This window comes from Bos javanicus, chromosome 1 (genome assembly GCF_032452875.1).
Source record: "Bos javanicus breed banteng chromosome 1, ARS-OSU_banteng_1.0, whole genome shotgun sequence".
Classification (NCBI taxonomy): domain Eukaryota; kingdom Metazoa; phylum Chordata; class Mammalia; order Artiodactyla; family Bovidae; genus Bos; species Bos javanicus.
The window spans coordinates 53,724,203-53,749,198 of NC_083868.1; the positions used below are offsets into that span (position 1 = coordinate 53,724,203).

General features: G+C 36.7%; 1 protein-coding gene across 10 annotated transcripts in view; it reads left to right on the plus strand.

The window, feature by feature from the left end:
- The window catches only part of DZIP3 (DAZ interacting zinc finger protein 3), a 129,937-nt gene that overhangs the window by 76,311 nt on the left and 28,630 nt on the right, over positions 1–24,996 (plus strand). For all 10 annotated transcript variants that reach the window (XM_061387289.1, XM_061387743.1, XM_061387915.1 and 7 more), the window contains 4 exons: positions 17,160–17,185; positions 21,846–22,011; positions 23,755–23,847; positions 23,971–24,098. In XM_061387289.1, the coding sequence (XP_061243273.1) occupies positions 17,160–17,185; positions 21,846–22,011; positions 23,755–23,847; positions 23,971–24,098 (413 nt within the window). The remainder of the gene's footprint in view (positions 1–17,159; positions 17,186–21,845; positions 22,012–23,754; positions 23,848–23,970; positions 24,099–24,996) is intronic.

The window sequence follows — 24,996 nt, forward strand, 5'->3', positions numbered from 1 at the left end:
TGTTCATAGCTTATTGAATATATGATTATAGAGAAGTCTATATATGTTAGATTCTGAAAATGATTTAAATTTATAATATACCCTACTTTACTTCTCTAAATCATAATATATACATTTAAATATATAAATAAATTGAATTCATCACTTTGAAATTTCATTAATTTCTGGATATCACTTTCATTTTAAAAATACCTACTCTGTTTTAAAAACAGCTTCTTTTCATATTTCTACAGATAAGTTCAGAAGCATTTTTCAAATCCTAAGAAATCTTGATTTTCTCCTCTGTATCTAAGACTCTGCCAACAATGCAATAATGTACTAAAATGGTACAAACCCAAGAAGCTTCTTTTATGCCTCTTCCTGTTGTATGAGAGTTGTAAAATGAGCAAGTTACAGTCTGTAGCAGTTTTAGCAAGAAGTCTCTTAATAGCTTGAAAAATTATAAGAGAAAGTCAAGAGTATTTTTTTATTGGCTTAATTTTTTTAATCAAGACTGTATTAATAATTTTAGAGCAAGTTTTTGGTTCAGAGCAAAACTGAGAGAAAGTTACAGATATCTCCCATATACTTTCTTACTCCAAACACGCATGTAGCCTCTTCACAACCAACATCCCCTTGCATACTGTTACATTTGTTACAGCTGATGGGCCTGCATCCATAGATCATAATTACCCAGAGTCCATACTTTACAGTTTGGTTCACTCTTGTACATTTCAGTGGATTTGGACTCAAGATGATTTTTTTATTATTTCTGGCTTGAAACATAAAGTCTAGATTAAATTATAAACAGTGAAAGTATTTGCCCAACTGCAAATTCATCTTATTATACATGAATTTACATTATTTATATACACAAACTTTAGTCATAAATGAAATTTTACACAATGAAGGTAAATTTACAAAATACTTATTAAAGTCAAGAACAAGATAAAGATTTTTATTCTAATCTGATCAGTAAAATATCAGTATCATTTTCATATTTGTTGAAAGTTATCTTAAAATTAAATTTTAAAAATTAAATTATGTTTTTAAAACACATGAGTATAAATATTTTTTCCTTGCTTTTAGACAGTTCTTATCTAATAGAACATAGCCTTGTAAATTGGTTTAGCTGATGTTTTTTATTTTTGCCAAAACATTTGTAAGTTCCAGGTCTAATACAGTGTAAGACTGATCAAATATATCTACAGCTATCAGACCACTGATCCAAACTCCAAGAGTTACAGTGTATATCTTCCTTACTTCCAAAGGATTAAAATATGATAATACTCAGATTGTCAATTTTAGCTAAATGGAAAGCCCACTCCTGTGTCAAATTGAAATTAAACGGAATAAACACAAGCAGAAATAATGTAATCACTACTTCAAAATTTATACACTAGTAATACTAAAAATTTCTTATAAAGTCAGCAACTATTTATGGATTTTTTTTTAAATTTAATTTTATTTTTAAACTTTACATAATTGTATTAGTTTTGCCAAATATCAAAATGAATCCATCACAGGTATACATGTGTTCCCCATCCTGAACCCTCCTCCCTCCTCCCTCCCCATACCATCCCTCTGGGTCGTCCCAGTGCACTAGCCCCAAGCATCCAGTATCGTGCATTGAACCTGGACTGGCATCTCGTTTCATACATGATATTTTACATGTTTCAATGCCATTCTCCCAAATCTTCCCACCCTCTCCCTCTCCCACAGAGTCCATAAGACTGTTCTATACATCAGTGTCTCTTTTGCTGTCTCGTACACAGGGTTATTGTTACCATCTTTCTAAATTCCATATATATGCGTTAGTATACTGTATTGGTGTTTTTCCTTCTGGCTTACTTCACTCTGTATAATAGGCTCCAGTTTCATCCACCTCATTAGAACTGATTCAAATGTATTCTTTTTAATGGCTGAGTAATACTCCATTGTGTATATGTACCACAGCTTTCTTATCCATTCATCTGCTGATGGACATCTAGGTTGCTTCCATGTCCTGGCTATTATAAACAGTGCTGCGATGAACATTGGGGTACACGTGTCTCTTTCCCTTCTGGTTTCCTCAGTGTGTATGCCCAGCAGTGGGATTGCTGGATCATAAGGCAGTTCTATTTCCAGTTTTTTAAGGAATCTCCACACTGTTCTCCATAGTGGCTGTACTAGTTTGCATTCCCACCAACAGTGTAAGAGGGTTCCCTTTTCTCCACACCCTCTCCAGCATTTATTATTTGTAGACTTTTGGATCGCAGCCATTCTGACTGGTGTGAAATGGTACCTCATAGTGGTTTTGATTTGCATTTCTCTGATAATGAGTGATGTTGAGCATCTTTTCATGTGTTTGTTAGCCATCTGTATGTCTTCTTTGGAGAAATGTCTATTTAGTTCTTTGGCCCATTTTTTGATTGGGTCATTTATTTTTCTGGAGTTGAGCTGTAGGAGTTGCTTGTATATTTTTGAGATTAGTTGTTTGTCAGTTGCTTCATTTGCTATTATTTTCTCCCATTCTGAAGGCTGTCTTTTCACCTTGCTAATAGTTTCCTTTGATGTGCAGAAGCTTTTAAGTTAATTAGGTCCCATTTGTTTATTTTTGCTTTTATTTCCAATATTCTGGGAGGTGGGTCATAGAGGATCCTGCTGTGATGTATGGAAGAGAGTGTTTTGCCTATGTTCTCCTCTAGGAGTTTTATAGTTTCTGGTCTTACGTTTAGATCTTTAATCCATTTTGAGTTTATTTTTGTGTATGGTGTTAGAAAGTGTTCTAGTTTCATTCTTTTACAAGTGGTTGACCAGTTTTCCCAGCACCACTTGTTAAAGAGATTGTCTTTAATCCATTGTATATTCTTGCCTCCTTTGTCAAAGATAAGGTGTCCATATGTGCGTGGATTTATCTCTGGGCTTTCTATTTTGTTCCATTGATCTATATTTCTGTCTTTGTGCCAGTACCATACTGTCTTGATAACTGTGGCTTTGTAGTAGAGCCTGAAGTCAGGTAGGTTGATTCCTCCAGTTCCATTCTTCTTTCTCAAGATCGCTTTGGCTATTCGAGGTTTTTTGTATTTCCATACAAATTGTGAAATTATTTGTTCTAGCTCTGTGAAGAATACTGTTGGTAGCTTGATAGGGATTGCATTGAATCTATAAATTGCTTTGGGTAGTATACTCATTTTCACTATATTGATTCTTCCAATCCATGAACATGGTATATTTCTCCATCTATTAGTGTCCTCTTTGATTTCTTTCACCAGTGTTTTATAGTTTTCTATATATAGGTCTTTAGTTTCTTTAGGTAGATATATTCCTAAGTATTTTATTCTTTCCGTTGCAATGGTGAATGGAATTGTTTCCTTAATTTCTCTTTCTGTTTTCTCATTATTAGTGTATAGGAATGCAAGGGATTTCTGTGTGTTGATTTTATATCCTGCAACTTTACTATAGTCATTGATTAGTTCTAGTAATTTTCTGGTGGAGTCTTTAGGGTTTTCTATGCACAGGATCATGTCATCTGCAAACAGTGAGAGTTTTACTTCTTCTTTTCCAATTTGGATTCCTTTTATTTCTTTTTCTGCTCTGATTGCTGTGGCCAAAACTTCCAAAACTATGTTGAATAGTAATGGTGAAAGTGGGCACCCTTGTCTTGTTCCTGACTTTAGAGGAAATGCTTTCAATTTTTCACCATTGAGGATAATGTTTGCTGTGGGTTTGTCATATATAGCTTTTATTATGTTGAGGTATGTTCCTTCTATTCCTGCTTTCTGGAGAGTTTTTATCATAAATGGATGTTGAATTTTGTCAAAGGCTTTCTCTGCATCTATTGAGATAATCATATGGTTTTTATTTTTCAATTTGTTAATGTGGTGTATTACATTGATTGATTTGCGGATATTGAAGAATCCTTGCATCCCTGGGATAAAGCCCACTTGGTCATGGTGTATGATCTTTTTAATGTGTTGTTGGATTCTGATTGCTAGAATTTTGTTAAGGATTTTTGCATCTATGTTCATCAGTGATATTGGCCTGTAGTTTTCTTTTTTTGTGGGATCTTTGTCAGGTTTTGGTATTAGGGTGATGGTGGCCTCATAGAATGAGTTTGGAAGTTTACCTTCCTCTGCAATTTTCTGGAAGAGTTTGAGCAGGATAGGTGTTAGCTCTTCTCTAAATTTTTGGTAGAATTCAGCTGTGAAGCCGTCTGGACCTGGGCTTTTGTTTGCTGGAAGATTTTTGATTACAGTTTCAATTTCCGTGCTTGTGATGGGTCTGTTAAGATTTTCTATTTCTTCCTGGTCCAGTTTTGGAAAGTTGTACTTTTCTAAGAATTTGTCCATTTCTTCCACGTTGTCCATTTTATTGGCATATAATTGTTGATAGTAGTCTCTTATGATCCTTTGTATTTCTGTGTTGTCTGTTGTGATCTCTCCATTTTCATTTCTAATTTTATTGATTTGATTTTTCTCCCTTTGTTTCTTGATGAGTCTGGCTAATGGTTTGTCAATTTTATTTATCCTTTCAAAGAACCAGCTTTTGGTTTTGTTGATTTTTGCTATGGTCTCTTTTGTTTCTTTTGCATTTATTTCTGCTCTAATTTTTAAGATTTCTTTCCTTCTACTAACCCTGGGGTTCTTCATTTCTTCCTTTTCTAGTTGCTTTAGGTGTAGAGTTAGGTTATTTATTTGACTTTTTTCTTGTTTCTTGAGGTGTGCCTGTATTGCTATGAACTTTCCCCTTAGGACTGCTTTTACCATGTCCCACAGGTTTTGGGTTGTTGTGTTTTCATTTTCATTCGTTTCTATGCAAATTTTGATTTCTTTTTTGATTTCTTCTGTGATTTGTTGGTTATTCAGCAGCGTGTTGTTCAGCCTCCATATGTTGGAATTTTTAATAGTTTTTCTCCTGTAATTGAGATCTAATCTTACTGCATTGTGGTCAGAAAAGATGCTTGGAATGATTTCTATTTTTTTGAATTTACCAAGGCTAGCTTTATGGCCCAGGATGTGATCTATCCTGGAGAAGGTTCCATGTGCGCTTGAGAAAAAGGTGAAATTCATTGTTTTGGGATGAAATGTCCTATAGATATCAATTAGGTCTAACTGGTCTATTGTATCATTTAAAGTTTGTGTTTCCTTGTTAATTTTCTGTTTAGTTGATCTATCCATAGGTGTGAGTGGGGTATTAAAGTCTCCCACTATTATTGTGTTATTGTTAATTTCTCCTTTCATACTTGTTAGCATTTGTCTTACATATTGTGGTGCTCCCATGTTGGGTGCATATATATTTATAATTGTTATATCTTCTTCTTGGATTGATCCTTTGATCATTATGTAGTGACCTTCTTTGTCTCTTTTCACAGCCTTTGTTTTAAAGTCTATTTTATCTGATATGAGAATTGCTACTCCTGCTTTCTTTTGGTCCCTATTTGCATGGAAAATCTTTTTCCAGCCCTTCACTTTGTCTGTATGTGTCCCCTGTTTTGAGGTGGGTCTCTTGTAAACAACATATGTAGGGGTCTTGTTTTTGTATCCATTCAGCCAGTCTTTGTCTTTTGGTTGGGGCATTCAACCCATTTACGTTTAAGGTAATTACTGATAAGTATGATCCCGTTGCCATTTACTTTATTGTTTTGGGTTCGAATTTATACACCGTTTTTGTGTTTCCTGTCTAGAGAATATCCTTTAGTATTTGTTGGAGAGCTGGTTTGGTGGTGCAGAATTCTCTCAGCTTTTGCTTGTCTGAAAAGCTTTTGATTTCTCCTTCATACTTGAATGAGATCCTTGCTGGGTACAATAATCTGGGCTGTAGGTTATTTTCTTTCATCATTTTAAGTATGTCTTGCCATTCCCTCCTGGCTTGAATAGTTTCTACTGAAAGATCAGCTGTTATCCTTATGGGAATTCCCTTGTGTGTTATTTGTTGTTTTTCCCTTGCTGCTTTTAATATTTGTTCTTTGTGTTTGATCTTTGTTAATTTGATTAATATGTGTCTTGGGGTGTTTTGCCTTGGGTTTATCCTGTTTGGGACTCTCTGGGTTTCTTGGACTTGGGTGATTATTTCCTTCCCCATTTTAGGGAAGTTTTCAACTATTATCTCCTCAAGTATTTTCTCATGGTCTTTCTTTTTGTCTTCTTCTTCTGGGACCCCTATGATTCGAATGTTGTAGCGTTTAATATTGTCCTGGAGGTCTCTGAGATTGTCCTCATTTCTTTTAATTCGTTTTTCTTTTATCCTCTCTGATTCATTTATTTCTACCATTCTATCTTCTAATTCACTAATCCTATCTTCTGCCTCTGTTATTCTACTATTTGTTGCCTCCAGAGTGTTTTTAATTTCATTTATTGCATTATTCATTATATATTGACTCTCTTTTATTTCTTCTAGGTCCTTGTTAAACCTTTCTTGCATCTTCTCAATCTTGTCTCCAGGCTATTTATCTGTGATTCCATTTTGATTTCAAGATTTTGGATCAATTTCACTATCATTATTTGGAATTCTTTATCAGGTAGATTCCCTATCTCTTCCTCTTTTGTTTGGTTTGGTGGGCATTTATCCTGTTCCTTTATCTGCTGGGTATTCCTCTGTCTCTTCATCTTGTTTAAATTGCTGAGTTTGGGGTGTCCTTTCTGTATTCTGGCAGTTTGTGGAGTTCTCTTTATTGTGGCGTTTCCTCGCTGTGTGTGGGTTTGTACAGGTGGCTTGTCAAGGTTTCCTGGTTAGGGAAGCTTGTGTCGGTGTTCTGGTGGGTGTCCAGTAATGAGTTATGAGATGTCTATGGTTTTGGGGTGACTTTGGGCAGCCTGTATCTTGAAGCTCAGGGCTGTGTTCCTTTGTTGCTGGAGAATTTGCTTGGTATGTCTTGCCCTGGAACTTGTTGGCCCTTGAGTAGTGCTTGGTTTCAGTGTCGGTTTGGAGGCATTTGATGAGCTCCTGTCAATTAATGTTCCTTGGAGTCAGGAGTTCCCTGGAGTCAGGGTTTGGACTTAAGCCTCCTGCTTCCAGTTATCGGTCTTATTTTTACAGTAGTTTCAAAACTTCTCCTTCTATACAGCACCATTGATAAAACATCTACATTAAAGATGAAAAGTTTCTCTACTGTGAGGGTCACTCAGAGAGGTTCACAGCATTACATGGAGAAGAGAAGAGGGAGGAGGAGTTAGAGGTGACCCAAATGAGATGAGGTGGAATCAATAGTGGAGAGAGTGGGGTAGCCAGTAGTCACTTCCTTATGTGCACTCCACAACTGGACCACTCAGAGATGTTCACAGAGTTACACAGAGAAGAGAAGAAGGAGGAAGGAGACAGAGGTGGCCTGAGGGATAAAAGGGGGGAATGAAAAGGAGGGAGACAGATCCAGCCAGTAATCAGTTCCCTAAGTGTTCTCCACCATCTGGAACACACAGAAATTCACAGAGTTGGGTAGAGTAGAGAGGGGTTAGGGAGGAGACACAGGCGACCTGGTGGAGAAAAAGGAGAGTCCAAAGGGAGAGAGAGTAGTCAAGCCAGTAATCTCGCTCCCTAGTGAAAAATGGGTCCTGAAGATTGGGTTCTTAAAGGTACAAAATTGGTAACAAATACATAAAAGCAAAAATTAAAAATCTAGAGTAGAGTTTGGAATTTCAAAAATATGATGTTAAAGAAAAGAAGGAAAAGAAAGAGAGAAAAAACGAACAAAGAAAAACAAACAAGGTCGCAAAAATTATAAAGAAAATACAGGTACAAAAGTGATAACTAATACCAAAAAGCAAAAATTAAAAATCTAGAGTAGAGTTTGGAATTTCAAAAATACAATGTTAAAAAAAAGGAAGAAGAAACATAAAGAGAGAAAAGAAACAAACAAAAGCAATGTCGCAAAAATTATAAAGAAAATACAGGTACAAATTTGATATCAAATACCAAAAAGCATAAATTAAAAATCTAGAGTAGAGTTTGAAATTTCAGATATACAATGTTATATAAAAGAAGAAGAGAATTAAACAGAAAAAAAAAAAAAAGTCACAGAAAGTATAAAAAAAACTGTAGGTACAAAATTGATAACATATACCAAAAAGCTAAAATTAAAAAACTAGAGTAGAGTTTGGAATTTCAAAAATACAATGTTAAAGAAAAGAAGAAGGAAAAAAAAAACAAGGTCAAAAAATTATAAAATATATATATGAAGTTTGCTGAAGAAGAAAAAAATAGGGTCTTTTTTTTTTTGCAAAGTAATAGGTTATAAAAGTGAAAATTAAAGGAACAATAGAGGACTTAAAAAAATTTTTTTTAATTAAAAAAGAAAGAAAGAAAGAATGATCGTAAAAATAGTAAAAATATATCTAGGACTTTCTCTGGTTTTGTTGTATGGTGGGTTCAGTTCATTTTTGGCTAGTTCCTTGGTCCAACTTATATTTCTCAAGATCTATAGGCCCCTTCCTATGTAGTCCGTAGTAACCACAGGGTTTTAATCTATTGCCTGTAGCTTCCAAGGCATTTCCCTCTGTTATAACTTCTTCTGTTTGCTGGTCTCTTCAGTGTCTGGCTTCCGCCCTGACACAAAGGGGACGGTGGGGGAAACTTTTTTTTTTTTTTTTAGGCTCACTTGTTCAGTCGCGCTGTGGGGAGGGAGGGAGGGATGCTGCAAACAAATAACACTGGCGTGCGCTCGCAGTCCCTCAGCCACACTGGGTCTGCCCCCACTCACGGCGCATGTAGCCTCCCTGCCCACACTGCTCGGGCTCTAGGTTGTTTCGCCGAGAACAATCCGAGGCCGGCCCTGGGCTGCATGTACCTCCCAGGTCCAAGCCGCTCAGGTTCAGGCACTCGGGTAGTCCTCAGAGGCGCAGACTCTGTTGGGCCTGCATTTTGTGCTCTTCCCAGGTCCGAGCAGCTCAGGTGATGAGGTGTTTGGCGAACGCCAATGCTGCGACTTATCGCCTCCCCGCCACTCAGTTATCTGGGTGTAAAACCGGCGCACCTTCTCAGGCAGATGTTGACCGTCCAGACCCCCAAGCAGTTTTAGTTAGCAAAGAAGCCTGCTTACAGTTTTATAGATAATGTCTCTCTGGGGCTGCGATTGTCCCCTTCCGGCTCTGGCTGCCTGTTACCGGAGGGGGAAGGTCTGCAACCGACTATCTCTGTTCAGTCCTTTGTTCCGTGCGCGGGCCTGGTGGTGTCTTAGGTTGGGGCTGGCTTTTTGCGTGGTAGATATCCCACAGTCTGGTTTGCTAGCCCAAATTATTTCGCTCAGATAGCGCTCAGGGTATTCAGGCCAGATTCTTACTCTGAGCGATGCAGCCCGCGCCGCGCCTCCCTGCCCAGCCCCCGCTTGCTAATGGCATGTGCAGGCGTCTGCGCTGCTTCTCCGCTGGGGGAGTTACCGTAGGGCTCGCAATCTGCGAGTTTTAATTGTTTATTTTTTCTCCCTGTTATGTTGCCCTCTGTGCTTCCAAAGCTTGGCACAGATTCGGCAGTGATAAGGTTTCCTGGTGTTTGGAAACTTCTCTCTTTTTAAGACTCCCTTCCCGGGACGGAACTCCGTCCCTCCCTCTTTGTCTCTTTTTTTGTCTTTTATATTTTTTCCTACCTCCTTTCGAAGAGTTGGGTTGCTTTTCTGGGTGCCTGATGTCCTCTGCCGGCATTCAGAAGTTGTTTTGTGGAATTTACTCGACGTTTAAATGCTCTTTTGATGAATTTGTGGGGGAGAAAGTGTTCTCCCCATCCTACTCCTCCGCCATCTTGGCTCCTCCCCTATTTATGGATTTTTATAAAACATTCTTAGTTTATTTCCAATTTATTTTATTAAAAAATTGAGATACTTTGAAAATAAAATAATAAGTTTATCAAGAAAAAATTTGGACACTAGAAGAGAGATCTTATATCCTTTATCTAAATTTTGAAGTATAAACCTAAAAAATGCTGAAAATTTTTCATATGACTATTTCATATACAGTGGTCCTGTTATACTCAATTGCTGTTATAGTAGGAAAGAATTGTCTAGTGTAATGTAAGCAACCAGTTATAAAAAGCTGAGTCCATCAAATTATCTAATCACGTGTTCTCTACATGAAAAATTCTAATATGTAGAAGTATGTGTGATACAGAGTGACTACAGAATCCTTATGCATGAAATTATATCCTCTGTTAATTATTTGATTTTCAGCATGTCTACCTAACAATATTTGAGGTCCTAAAAACACCTATCAGGGATTCTCTGGATGAAGATGACAAAAAATAATTTACGTAGCAAATAGAGGGGATAATAAGATAACTTCTAACTAGTATATGTAGTAGTAAATTGTAAATAACTCTTGAGAGTTAATTAGTTATTTCTTTCTTTCATCCCAATTTTATTCCCTACTCAGAGGAACTGACGTTAGAAGTAGAAAAGGAAGGTAAAGCAGATGGCAAAAGAATAGAAGCATTGAGGGAAAAAAATACGGCAGGAAATAAGCTCTTCAAAGTGGATGTCCTCTCTAAAGGGAAGTTGCTGAGATGCATGTAAGACAGGCTGATACATAAAGTTATCCTGGAAAGAGCTTAAAAGGAATTTTAGAAATACAGGTATCTCCTGCTTTCTGAAGTTCACTTTATACCACTTTGTCTTTATGAAAGACCTGTATTAATATCTGTTTATGCTAACCAAAAGAAATCTGAAGAGGATTTTTGCTTATACAAAAAAAGTTACAGGCTTACTTCATTTTATTGCACTTGTACTTTGCAGATACTGAATTTTTCACAAATTGAAGGTTTGTGGCAGCTCTGCATCAAACAAATCTAGTGGCACCATTTTCCCAATGGCATTTACTCACTTTGTTTCTGTGTTGCATTTAGGTAATTCTCACAATATTTCAAACTTCTAAATTATTATCATATTGTCATTGTGATCTGTGATCAGTTATCTTTTTTTAGGTATAGTTGATTTACAGTATTTCATTATTTTGGGGTACACAACATAGTGATTCAAAATTTTTATTGGTTGTACTCCATTCAAAGTTATTATAAAATATTGGCTATATTCCCTGTGCTATATAATATATCCTTATACTTTATTTTATACACAGTAGTTTGTATATCTTAACCCTCCCTTCCTGTGGTGTCCCTCCCCACTTCCCTATCCCTATTGGTAACAACTAGTTTGTCCACTATATATTTGCATCTGTTTCTATTTTGTTATATTTATTCATTTGTTTTACTTTTTAGATTCCATATGTAAGTGATAACATAAGTATTTGTCTTTCTCTGACTTTTTTCACTAATCCTAATGCTCTCTAGATACATCCATGTTGTCGCAAATGTAAAATTTAATTCTTTTTTCTGGCTGAGTACTATTCCGTTGTGTATATAAACCATAGTTTCTTTATCCATTCATCTCTTGATGGACATTTAGGTTGCTTCCATATCTTGGCTATCATAAATAATGCTTCTGTGAACATTGGGGTGCATGTATAGTTTCAAATTAGCGTTTTCATTTTCTTTTCCTGTATGCTCAGGAGTGGAGTTGCTGTATCATGTGGTCATTGTACTGTTGGTTTCCTGAGGAACCTCTGTACTGTTCTCCATAGTGGCTACACCAGCTTCCATCCCCACCAATGGTGTACAGTGTTCTTTTTCTCCACATCCTTGCTGACATATATTTGTGGTCTTCTTGATCATAGCCATTCTGCTACATGTGGGGTGATCTCATTATGGTTTTGATTTGCATTTCTTTGATGATTAGCAGTGTTGAGCGTCTTTTCATGTGCCTTTTGGCCACCTGTATATCTTCTTTGAAAAAATGTCTATTCAGGTCTTCTGCCCATTATTTAGTCAGGTTGTTTGGGTTTTGTTTTGTTTTTTTATACTGAATTGTATGAACTGTTTGTATTGGATATTAGCCCCTTTTTAGTCATATTGTTTGCAAATATTTTCTCCCATTCAGTAAGCTGTCTTCTCATTTTGGTCAGTGGTTTCCTTTGCTCTGCAGAAGTTTTTAATTAGGTCCCATTTGTTTACTTTTGCTTTTCTTTCCTGTGCTTTAGTTCAGTTGGTCAGTCATATCCGACTCTTTGCGACCCCATGAACTGCAGCACGCGAGGCCTCCCTGTCCATCACCAACTCCTGGAATCTACCCAAACCCATGTCCATAGAGTCGGTGATGGCATCCAGTCATCTCATCCTCTGTCGTCCCCTTCTACTCCGGCCCTCAATCTTTCCTAGCATCAGGGTCTTTTCAAATGAGTTACCTCTTCACATCAGGTGGCCAAAGAATGGGAAAGACTAGAGATCTCTTCAAGAAAATTAGCGATACCAAGGGAACATTTCATGCAAAGATAGGCTCAATGAAGGACAGAAATGGTACCCACTTTGTGGAGAAATTTTATCATAAACAGATATTGAATTTTGTCAAAAGCTTTCTCTGCATCTATTGAGATGACCATATGATTTTTGTTCTTCAGTCATTGTGGTATATTACATTGAGTAATTTGTAAATATTGAACCGTCTTTGCACCCCTGGGTTAAATCCCACTTGAGGCTATCAGTGAGCTTTGATGTTAATATTGCAGTTGTTTTGGGCTGGTACAAATCATGCCCATATTAGATGGTGACCTTAAAAGATAAATGTGTGTATTCTGACTTCTCTACCAACCAGGGCTCCCCTGGTGGCTCAGTTGGTAAAGAATCCACCTGCAGTGTGGGAAACCTGGGATCATTCCCTGGGTTAGGAAGATCCCCTGGAGAAGCGAAGAGCTACCCACTCCAGTATTCTGGCCAGGAGAATTGCATGGACTGCACAGTCCATGGGGTCACAAAGAGTTGGACATCACTGAGCGACTTTCACTCACCAACCAGCTATTCCCTCATCTCTGTCCCTCTCCTTGGGTTTTCCTGTTCCCTGAGATGCAACAGTTGTTGAAATAGAGCAATTAATAACCTTGCAATAGCCGCTAAGTGTTCTAATGAAAGGAAGAGTTGCAGGTCTCATTGCAAATCAAAAGCTAGAAATTATTAAGCTTAGTGAGGAAGTTATATTGAAAACTGTGATAGGCCGAAAGCTAGGCCTCTTATGCCGAACACTTAGCCAAGTTGTGAATGCAAAGGAAAAATACTTGAAAGAAATTAGAAGTGCTACTCCAGTGAACACAGGAGTGATAAGAAAGTGAAACAGCCTTATTGTTGATATAGAGAAAACTTTAGTGTTCTGGATAGAATATTAAATCAGCCACAACAGTCCCTTAAACTGAAGCCTAATCTAGAGGAAGGCACTTCAGTTCTGTAAAAGCTGAGAGAGGTGAGGAAACTGCAGAAGAAAAGTTTGGAGCCAGCAGAGGTTGGTTCAAGGAAAGAAGCCATCTCTATCATTTCAGATTATAAGGTGAAGCAGCAAGTGCCGATGTGGAAGCTGCAGAAAGTTATCCAGAAGACCTCGCGAATATAACTAATGTAGGTGACTATACCAAACAACAGATTTTCAGTGTAGTCAGTACAGCCTTCTATTGGAAGAAGATGCCATCTAGGGCTTTCATCTAGCTAGAGAAGAAAAGTAATGCCTGTCTTCAAAACTCCAAGACACAGGCTGACTCTCTTGTTGGGGGCTGATGTAGCTAGTAATTTTAAGTAGAAGCCAGTGCTTATTTACCATTCTGAAAATCTTAGCAAAAAGAATTATGCTAAATCAACTCTGCCCTCTAGAAATGGAACAACATATTTGGATGACAACACATCTCTTTACAACATGGTTTACTAAATATTTTAAGCCTACTCTAGAGACTTACTGCTTAGAAGGAAAGATTTCTCTCAAAATATTACTGCTTATTGACAGTATATCTGGTCACCCAGGAGCTCTGATGGAAATCTACAATGATATTAATATTGTTTTCATGCCTGCTAATACAACATCCATTCTGCAGCCTGTGGATGAAGGAGTCATTTCAACTTTCAAGTCTTATTATTTAAGAAATACATTTTGAGAGGCTTCAGTTGCCATAAATAGTGATTCCTTTGATGAATTTGGGAAAAGTCAATTGAAAACCTCTGGAAGGATTCACCTTTCTAGATGCCATTAAAAATATTAATAATTAATGGAAAGAGGTAAAAATATCAACATTAACAGGAGTTTGGAAGAAGCTGATTCCAGCCCTCATATGACACTGATGGATTTAAGACTTCAGTAGAGAAAGTAATTGCAGATGTGAAAATAGCAAGAGAACTAGAAATAGAAGTGGAGCTTGAAGATGTGACTGAATTGCTACAATCTCATGATAAAACTTTAATGGGTGAAGAGTTGCTTCTTTCAGTTGAGCAAAGAAAGTAGTTTCCTGAGATGAAATCTACTCCTGGTGATAGTTCCATAAATACTGTTGAAATGACAACAAAGGATTAGAAGATGACATAAACTTAATTGCAGGGTTTGAGAGGACTGATTCCAATTTTGAAAGAAGATCTACTGTGGGTGAAATGCTATCAAAACAGCATTGCATGCTACAGAGAAATCATTTGTGAAAGAAAGAGTTGATCAACGTGATAAACTTTGTTGTTGTCTTATTTTAAGAAATTAGCACAGCCATTGCCACTTTTAGCAACTGTCACCCTGATTAGTCAGCAGCCGTCAACATCAAGACAAGACCATATACCAAAGAAAAGATTGCAGTTTGCTGAAAATTTAGATGATGGTTAGTATTTTTAACAATAAAGTATTTTAAAATTAAATTATACACATTCTTTTTTAAAGACATAATGTTATCATCACACACTTACTTGCATGCAATATAGTATAAACATAATTTTTATATGTACCAGGAAATCCACAAATTTATGTGACTTGCTTTATTGCAATATTCACCTTATTGAGGTTGTCTGGAGCCAAACCTTCATTACATCTAAGGTATGCCTGTAATTATTTCTTCAGTTTGTATAGTTCCTTTTGGAGAAGGAAATGGTAACCCACTCCAGTGTTCTTGCCTGGAGAATCCCATGGACAGAGGGGCCTGGTGGGCTGCGGTCTATGGGGTTGCAAAGAGTTGGACATGACTAAGTAACTAACACATGCCATTTCATCTTTGGAAAGGTGTCATAAAAATGATGTACTTTTGGGTAGCTGGGGAACTGATTATACTAGATGTATTCATTCAGTTCAGTTCAGTTCAGTTCCATCGCTCAGTCGTGTCCGACTCTTTGCGACCCCATGAATCACAGCACGCCAGGCCTCCCTGTCCATCACCAACTCCTGGAGTTCACTCAAACTCACGTCCATTGAGTCGGTGATGCCATCCAGCCATCTCAGCCTCTGTCGTCCCCTTCTCCTCCTGCCCTCAGTCCCTCCCAGCATCAGAGTCTTTTCCAGTGAGTCAACTCTTTGCATCACGTGGCCATAGTATTGGAGTTTCAGCTTTAGCATCAGTCCTTCCAAAGAACACCCAGGACTGATCTCCTTTAGGTTGGATCTCCTTGCAGTCCAAGGGACTCTCAAAAGTCTTCTCCAACACCACAGTTCAAAAGCATCAATTCTTTGGCACTCAGCTTTCTTCACAATCCAACTCTCATCCATACATGACCACTGGAAAAACCATAGCCTTGACTAGACAGACCTTTGTTGGCAAAGTAATATCTCTGCTTTTCAATATTATATCTAGGTTGATCATAACTTTCCTTCCAAGATGTATTCATTATGAACAACCAAAGCTGTTTTCAATTTAGTTTTTCAGGTACACTCAAGGCAGGAGTCGATAATTCTAAATTGTAGAATCAAATTGGCACTGGACATTGATCAGACAATGAAATGCAAAAATCCTCTTAGTATGCAGACAATAAAGCAAAACAAATTAGTAAGTTTATCATAGAATCTGTGGGGAAAGAGACCAGAATTTTTTTGTAAACAAGAGATGATAGTAGAAATTAATACTGTAATTTACATGACAATAATTGATACTCTTAGTAGAAGGGTGATATCTGAATAATTAATATGTTGTGTCATTGATATTACCTTTATTTAATAGGTTGCCTTTATAGTTTTTTTTTTTTTTATAGTTTTGTTTTAATGAAAATAAAATTTAGGGCTATTTAACTTTTCCTCCCAATTGTGATCTCCCTAGCATTTTTTTCCCTGTAAGATTCTTAGTATATCAGTCTGCTTTCTCTTTACATGTAGATTTTTCAAGAATGCTTGTAATTAGTGTCCGATTTCATAAATGAGAATTACATATACCCTGTCCTAAGATATAGCAATAGGTACAAACTCAACCTCAACACTCATTTCCATTATCTGAATTTGTGTGTGTGTGTTTCATGACTCAGTGGTTAGATAACAAAATCGATTTGGTAGGCCACAGCTATAATTTTAGAAAAGGAAAATAATTAGTATGAATAAAAAAATTCTAGAGTTCCTCACGCATTATCTTAGTTTAGGCTGCTATAGCAAACTACCATAGATTGGATGGCTTAAACAAGATTTTTGTTTTTCACAGTTCTGGAGGCTGAGAAATTCAAGATCAAGGTACTAGCCAATTCAGTGTCTGGTGAAGGCCCTCTTCTTAATATGCAGAAGAAGGCCCTCTTCTTATAGCTACCTTTTTGCTATATTATTACATGTTGAAGAAAGAGTGAGTGAGCATGCACAAGCAAGCAAGCTAGCTCTCTGATCTCTTCTTATAATGGCACTGATCCTGTCATCAAGGCTCCACATCATGTAAATCTAATTACCTCCCAATGGCCATACCTCCAATTACCATCACATTGAGGGTTAGGGTTTCAATGTAAGAATTTTGGAGACACACAAGTATGTAGTCCATAGCACACATAATATGAGTAAGATTTGTTTCATGGAACTTATGTTTCAGTTTCATGCTTGTGTATAAAAATAGCTATGTAAGTGCATTTAAGTCATAATGTAAAATACATTTATTTTGGTTGTGGTCAGAAAGCTTGGTGGTGGTGGTGGTATAGTCACTGAGTTGTGTCCAGCCCTTGTGACCCCATGGACTGTAGCCTGCTGGGCTCCTCTATCCATGAGATTTCCCAGGCAAGAATACTAGAGTGGGATTGCCATGCCCTTCTTCAGGGGATCTTCCCAACCCAAGAATCAAACCCACGTCTCTTGCATTACAGGCATATTCTTTAGACCTTTGAGCCACCAAGAATCCCCCCAAAACTTGAGAAATGTCTAAATTCAGTTAGATTAGGTACTGTACCAACATAGTTAATATATAATACTAATTCTTGATGTTGTTTTTCAGAATAAGGAATCAAAAGAAGAGCAGATGTAAGTATTTCATTTTAAAATTTTTCTTAGTACTTTCAAGTGTGCTTTACCAGTATGACACAACCTTGCTTTGGTACATATTCTCAGAATATGGTAATATTCTTAAGAGAAGAAAAGACAGTTTTTTTTATCTTAATAAGTTGTCAGGTTTTTTATTGAAAGTGACAGAAAGTTAAATTATCACTTGTTTTTTATTGAAAGTGACAGAAAGTTAAATTATCACTTGTTTTGGGAGAATAGAATCTCTTACATTTTTCTGTGTGGCTACTCAAGAGTCATCCAATGCCTACTGCTTTATTCAAGGACTAAATTTGTTTCCAGCATAAAATCTTTTAAAATACAGTCTAGATTACAGTTAGCCAATGTAGATGAAATAAAATTTAACCTTAAAGACAGATTATCTTTTGTCCCAGTAACCCCTTTTACAAAAAGAGTTTCATGTGGTTTGGTTTGTTTAATTAATCTGTCTTATTTTTTTTATAATCCCAGTTGTTAACAGTGAATTTTGAACCTTTACTGAACACCTTTTAATGTCTGAAGATAATTGTGAGCTATATTCTCCAGCAACATGATTAATGACAGTGTAGTAGAGGAAGGAAGTAGGGGAGACATCCTATGAAGAGATCAGTTAAAAGTTTTGTTAAGTAGCTATAGAGAACTCTCTATAAGGACATACTTATCTTTAAAATGGTAACAAGAACATACTTTGTTAGCTTTAAAGCATCTTGTAGTTGATATTTTCTCATTGATAATGGACATGATCCACTTGGTACATTAGTAGTTCATTATCTAAGGTGGGTTTTCACTTTCTCTGTCAACAAGTTGAGCCACTAAACTGATAGTGTATGTCTGTGTCTTTTCAAGGTTATGTCTGTTGTTGTTGTTCAATCATTAAGTCTTATCTGACTCTTTGTGACCCCGTGGACTGCAGCACACCAGGCTTCCCTGTCCTTCACTATCTCCCAGAGTTTGCTCAAATTCATGTCCATTGAGTCGATGAGGGTATCTAACCATCTCATCCTCTGCTGCTCTTTTCTCCTTTTGCCTTTAATCTTTCCCAGCTTCTGGGCCTTTGCCAGTGAGTTGGCTTTTCACATCAGGTGGCCGAAGTATCGGAGCTTCCACTTCAGCATCAGTCCTTCCAAAGAACATTCTGGGTTGATTTTCTTTAGGATTGACTGATTTGATGTTCTTGAAGTCCAAGGGACCATCAAGAGTCTTCCCCAGGACTGCAGTTTGAAAGCATCAATTCTCAGCACTCAGCCTTCTTTATGGTCCAAGTCTCACATCCTTATATGACTACTGGAAAAACCACAGCTTTAACTATACAGACCTTTGTTGGCAAATTCATGTCTCTGCTTCCTAATATGTTGTCTAGGTTTGTCATAGCTTTCCTTCCAAGGAGTGAACATCTTTTAATTTAATGCCTGCAGTCACTGGACCATCTGCAGTGATTTTGGAGCCCAAGAAAATAAAGTCTGTCACTGCTTTCACTTTCCCCCTTCTATTTGCCATGAAATGATGTAACCGGATGCAATGATCTTAGTTTTTTGAATGTTGAGTTTTAAGCCAACTTTTTCACTCTTCTTTCACCCTCATCAAGAGGCTCTTTAGTTCCTCTCACTTTTTGCCATTAGAGTGGTATCATCTGCATATCTGAGGTCGTTGGTATTTCTCCTGGCAATCTTGATTCCAGGTATGAATGAATGAATGAATGAATCTTGATTCATTCATCTAGCCTGGCATTTCACATAATATACTCTGCACATAAGTTAAATAAGCAGGGTGACAATATACAGCCTTGATGTACTCCTTTCCCAATTTTGAATCAGTCAGTTGTTCCATGTCCAGTTCTAACTGTTAATTCTTGGCATACAGGTTTCTCAGGAGACAGGAAAGGTGGTCTGATATTCCCATCTCTTTAAGAATTTTCCATAGTTGTTGTGATCCATACAGTCAAAGACATTAGCGTAGGTAATGAAGCAGAAGTAAATGTTTTTCTTCAACTCCCTTGCTTTCTCCATGATCCAATAATCTGGTCCCTCTGCCTCTTTGAAATCCAGCTTGTGCATCTGGGAGTTCCCGGTTCACATACTGCTGAAGCCTAGCTTGAAGGATTTTGAGCATAACCTTGCTAGTATGTGAAAAGAGCACAATTGTACAGTAGTTTGAACATTCTTTGGCATTACCTTTCTTTGGGATTGGAATGAAGACTTAACATTTTCTAGTTCTCTGGCTACTACTAAGTCTTCCAAATTTGTTAACATATCGAGTGTAGCATTTTAACAGCATCATCTTTTAGGATTTTAAATAGCTCAGCTGAAATTATATCACCTCCACTAGCTTTGTTCCTAGTAATGCTTCCTAAAGCCCACTTGATTTCACACTCCTAGATGTCTGGCTCTAGGTGAGTGATCATACCATCATGGTTATCTGGGTCATTAAGACCTTTTTTGTGTAGTTTTTCTTTGTATTCTTGCCACCATCTCTTAATTTCTTCTGCTTCTGTTAGATCTTTATCATTTCTATCCTTTATCATGCCCATCCTTACGTGAAGTGTTCCCTTAATATCTCCAATTTTCTTGAAGATATATCTAGGCTTTCCCATTATATTGTTTTCCTCCATTTCTTTGCATTGTTCATTTAAGAAGGCTTTCTTACCTCTCTTTGCTATTCTCTGGAACTGTGCATTCCGTTGAGTCTGTCTTTCCCTTTTTCCCTTGCCTTTTACTTCTCCTCTTTCCTCAGCTGTTTGGAAAGCTTCCTCAGACAACACTTTGTCTTCTTGCACATCTTTTTCTTTGGGGTGGTTTGATCAAGGCCTCCTGTACAGTGTTACAAACCTCTGTTCATAGTTCCTTAGGCACTCATGTCTACCAGATCTAACCCCTTGAATCTTTCCTTCACCTCCACTGTATAATCATAAAGGATGATTTAGGTCATACCTGAATGGCCTCATGGTTTTCCCTACTTTCTTCAATTTAAGACTGAATTTGGCAATAAGGAGCTCATGATCTGAGCCACAGCCAGCTCCAGGTCTTGTTTTTACCGACTTTATAGAGCTTCTTCATCTTTGCTGCAAAAAACACAATTAGTTTGATTTCATTATTGACCATCTGGTGATGTCCACGTGTGGAGTTGTCTCTTGGGTTGTTGGAAAAGAGTGTTTGCTATGACTAGTGAAAAAGTAAGTTTATGTCTAGATACCATAAATGTAAATTATTAAAGGATGAAACAGTATAATCAGTCATTTTGCTTCTTTTCACTTACACCATAGACCCAAACCTGGATGATCATCAAATCACCCAGGGAACTTTGTTTTAAATGAAAAATTTCAAAACACACAAAAGTAAAGAGAATAATAACAGTATATCTATGTTTGTAGGTATACCTGTCATCCTGATTTTACAGTTTTCATTGTTTTCCCACATTTGCTTCATTCTTCCCTTCATATTTATTTTTTGAGTGTTTTCAGTCTCAAAACTGTATAATTTTATCTATACATGCTTCAGTTTGCATCTCTTTAATAGAAGAATATTTTCCTATATTATCACAATGCTATTATCATACTTTAAAAATTTAGAAGTAACCTTTTCTAGCTTTTCAAAAGTATAAATTCATATTTTTGCATCTGTTGTGGTTTCAGGAAGAATATAAATTTTAAAAAACTGTTGAAGTAATATGGAAAACTGAGTTTTGGAACTGTGGTCTAAAGTAATTTATTTCATTGAACTTTCCAAAATGTTTGAGTTAGTCTAGAATACTTCAGTGATATGTAATGACTGTTCTATAGTGTTTTACAAGTTATTCTACAAGCATAATATGTCCTTTTTTCTAGATCTCATTGACCTAAAATAAGTACTAATGCATCTATTTTCTTTCTATTTGCTAATAAAGTCGAGTAATTTATATCATGCTATATGTAAAAGTACTATTTCTTGTTATTATTCAGTGAGATTAGGAAGGAAATTCATAGCTACTAAATAGTAGGCCAACTGAAATGATACTAGCATGCATTTAAATTTTAGACATACGCATAAAAATGAGTTAATTGCCATTGTACTTATAGTATTTCCTTTCTTTTCTCAGTGGTTTCTAGTTACTGAAATTCATTATTACTACGGCTTGTTTTTTTTTTTGAATAAAATCTTGTTACAAAAAAAAAAAAACCCTGTTACAAAACAAACCTCCATCTTAAATCTGCTTTATGTATGTTACTATTCGGAGCCCTCTATTTAAATATACATGAGACCTAAGCACTGAAGTTGATCAAACCAACCTGCCTGTCAGGAATACTGTAATGATAAATAATATGGCAGATGTGGAAATGCTTGTCAATATTTCCCAAAGTATTGTTTCTCAAAGTAACTGATATATAATTAACATAATTATAACTTGAAAAATGAACTCCATGGTCTCATAATTCTTAGAAGCACTACTATGAACAGAATAGGTACCTCAATTGAGTGCTATCTCAAATACGCTAAAATTGATTGTGAGTCTCCAAAAGAAATACATGGTATCGGCATTGTCCAAACTTTGAACCTTTCTGATCTAAGCATCTCATAAGACCAGTACAATATTAATTTGGGAAATAATGGCTTAGATGAAAAACACTATACAGTTATAAAAGGTCACATTGGTTATGTCACCACTATAGCCCAAATATGATAGGAAAGGAAGAGCAGTTGAAGAAAGAACAAGCAAATCTGTATGCAGTCAGTAGATTTATGAAAGATGATGCAAGCAATATTCAAGAAGATTCTACGACTGAAGACAAGTTCTGTAGTCTGGATGAATTGCATATTCTGGACATGATACAGCAGGTAAGCCTGATTGGAGAGGGTACAGTCCTGCCTTCCTTCTTCCAGAATAATTGTTAACCATTTTCTCCCCACGACTCTTGGAACATCACATTAACCTAGTGATTTACGTTGTGTTTGTGAGGAAAAAGAAAAAGTAGGAAAGGATGGACAGAGGGATGGCTGACATAAAAAAGAACTCTAGGAACTAGAAACTCTTCACTTCAGTCCTCAAACCATTTCCTGGTTTTAAGTATTGGGCAGAGTTGATTACAGATGCATACTTTATAAAGAGTTTTCAAATAACACAAGGAAGAAAAAATACCCTAGCATAATCCCATTGGATTAAATTTCATTAGGAAAATAGCTTTATAAAACAAAGCTACTTTCACTTGTTAGATAATTAAACTTGGCTGTTACAAAGAAATATCTACAAAAATATTAATAACAACACTTTTTTGGATTCCTTTCCTGTTAGTAGTCAGTGCTGGTGATGACATACATATATGAAGGTGCACGTGAGCATGATCTATGTGCTTAACAGAGCACTTAATGAGACAAAACTATGAAAGCTTTTTTGTGTGTGTGTGAAAAACCACAGGATTTACTTACCCATGAGAATTTTATACTGAGATAATTTTATGATAACCTGTTCCAGGGTTTAAGTATAATAATATATAGTATATAGTATCGATAATATTGATTGTCTAAGGCAACAGTTAGTGCAAATGATTCTCTGACTGATAGTACATTAGTATGATTGTCATATCTTTCTGTCTCCTTTCCAATTAAAATACATAAAGTTTAACTGAAATGACATTTTCTAGGCTTTGGATGTCACACTAAGGTTTAAATATGGGGTCTTTAGTTTTCATTCAACAGCTATGAGAACTCAGAATCAAAATGTCACACACATTTTGAAAAATGTTTATTCATTCATTTTTTCAAAAATCACTTAGCACCTACTTTGTGTCAAGAGGTATGCCAAGATATGGTCCCTGTGATGATAGTGTTTATAATCCAGTGGAGAAATTGAACATTAACCTAAGGTGATAATTCCTAAGGTAATAATTAGGGACTTGAGCAATCACGATTGCCTGAGTTAGAATTCTGGCTCTTCACTTACTGTGTGACCTTGGGCAAGCTACCTAGTTTTATCATCTCTAAAACAGGAATATCAAGTACCTTCTTCATATGATCTTGTGACAACAAAAGCATTATGAAAAAAACTTTAAAAATGGTGAGCTTGCAGTTAACATTATCCAGTAGTAGCAGCAGCAGACAAATAACTCTGGTACTGTTCAGTGAATGCTGTGATTGGAGAGAGGTAGATTTATTTAAACTAATCAGAGAATGATGTTTGCATTGAAAGCTATAATGTGTGAGTTAGCAACTTAAATACCCACCAAATAACTAAAATAGTAGTGCTTTTCCTTTAAATAACTGTCATATTAAGTGCTTTTTTTTAAAGTTACTTATGTATTTCTGTCTGTGCTGGGTCTTTGTTGCTGTGTGGGTTTTTCTGTAGCTGTGGCAAGTGGGGGCTGCTCTCTCATTGCGGTATGCATGCATTTCATTGCGGTGGCTTCTCTGGTTGTGGAGCACAGGCTTAGTTGCTCCACAGAATATAGGATCTTCCAGGAGAGGGATTGAACCCATGACACATACATTGGTAGGTGGATTCTTTACCACTGAGCCACGAGGGAAGTCCCCTAAGTGCTTTTTTAAAGAGAAAAATAAAGCATTCATATTCCATTTGCTCAATAGGGCTCAACCAAGATAACTACAGAATATGGAGAAACTGAGAAGGAAAAGCTCGCTCGACAACGGCAGCTTTGTAAATTGCACTATCAGTGTGAAGTAAGTACTTTTGCCCTTAGATCTGAGGCAAGTTAGAGATAGTTTTTGAAGAGTCCAATTTTTTTCTTTAAATTTCTGAAGACTTGAACAAAATTAGTTGAAATAATATTTTTCATTAATCAGGATTTCAAAAGACAGTTGAAAACAGTGACTTTGTGGTGGCAAGAAAACCAAATGCAGATTAAAAAGAAAGATAAAATCATCGCATCTCTTAACCAACAAGTGGCTTTTGGAATCAGTAAGATGTCCAAGTAAGTGCAAATCTGTTGATAGAAGAAAATCCTGTGTTAAAAGGTAATCCCTATGTAGCCACTAGGTGGCATTGTGACTGCACATTAGGAACTGCCAACCACAAGGACTGCACTTGCTAAAAAACCCACTGTATTTTTGCCTTGCCAGCTGGATTGAGAAATAAGCAACTGCTCACTCTGTATATCAGCTTTTCATATATTGGCTGAATAAGTGTGAAGATAATAGAATTACATGAGAATGATAATTAACTTTCAGGTCATGGCTCTAATTTGTAAAAATGTGACTAATGATTGGCTGGTTTATAGCATATGAGAATTACATTTCTCAAAGACATCACTGACTCACTTTTATACTTTTTAATGTTGGTTTCTGAGAGTGTGTTTTAAGCACAAGATATTGAAAACAAATCAAATTCCTGGAGAATCTTTTCTCCCCTATCAATCTCATATCTCTTACAACCTTAAGTATTAAATGCCTAAGACTAAAAATTCTGATTTAATATGGAAAATTAGTATCCTGCTCCATTCTTTTTAATCTAGCCACTGGCTCAAACCACTATTGAGTGAAATAGTAGTATAATTTGTAACATATTATTTTGATAAACAGTGATACCACAAAATACCAGTCATTCATGATATGTGATTTGAAATCCACTGCAGTACCCAGCAGAAAAGGCAGTGGCAACCCACTCCAGTACTCCTGCCTGGAAAATCCCATGGGCGGAGGAGCCTGGAAGGCTGCAGTCCACGGGCTTTCGAAGAGTCGGACATGACTGAGCGACCTTTCACTTTCACTTTTCACTTTCATGCTTTGGAGAAGGAAATGGCAACCCACTCCAGTGTTCTTGCCTGGAGAATCCCAGGGACGGGGGAGCCTGGTGGGCTGCCGTCTCTGTGG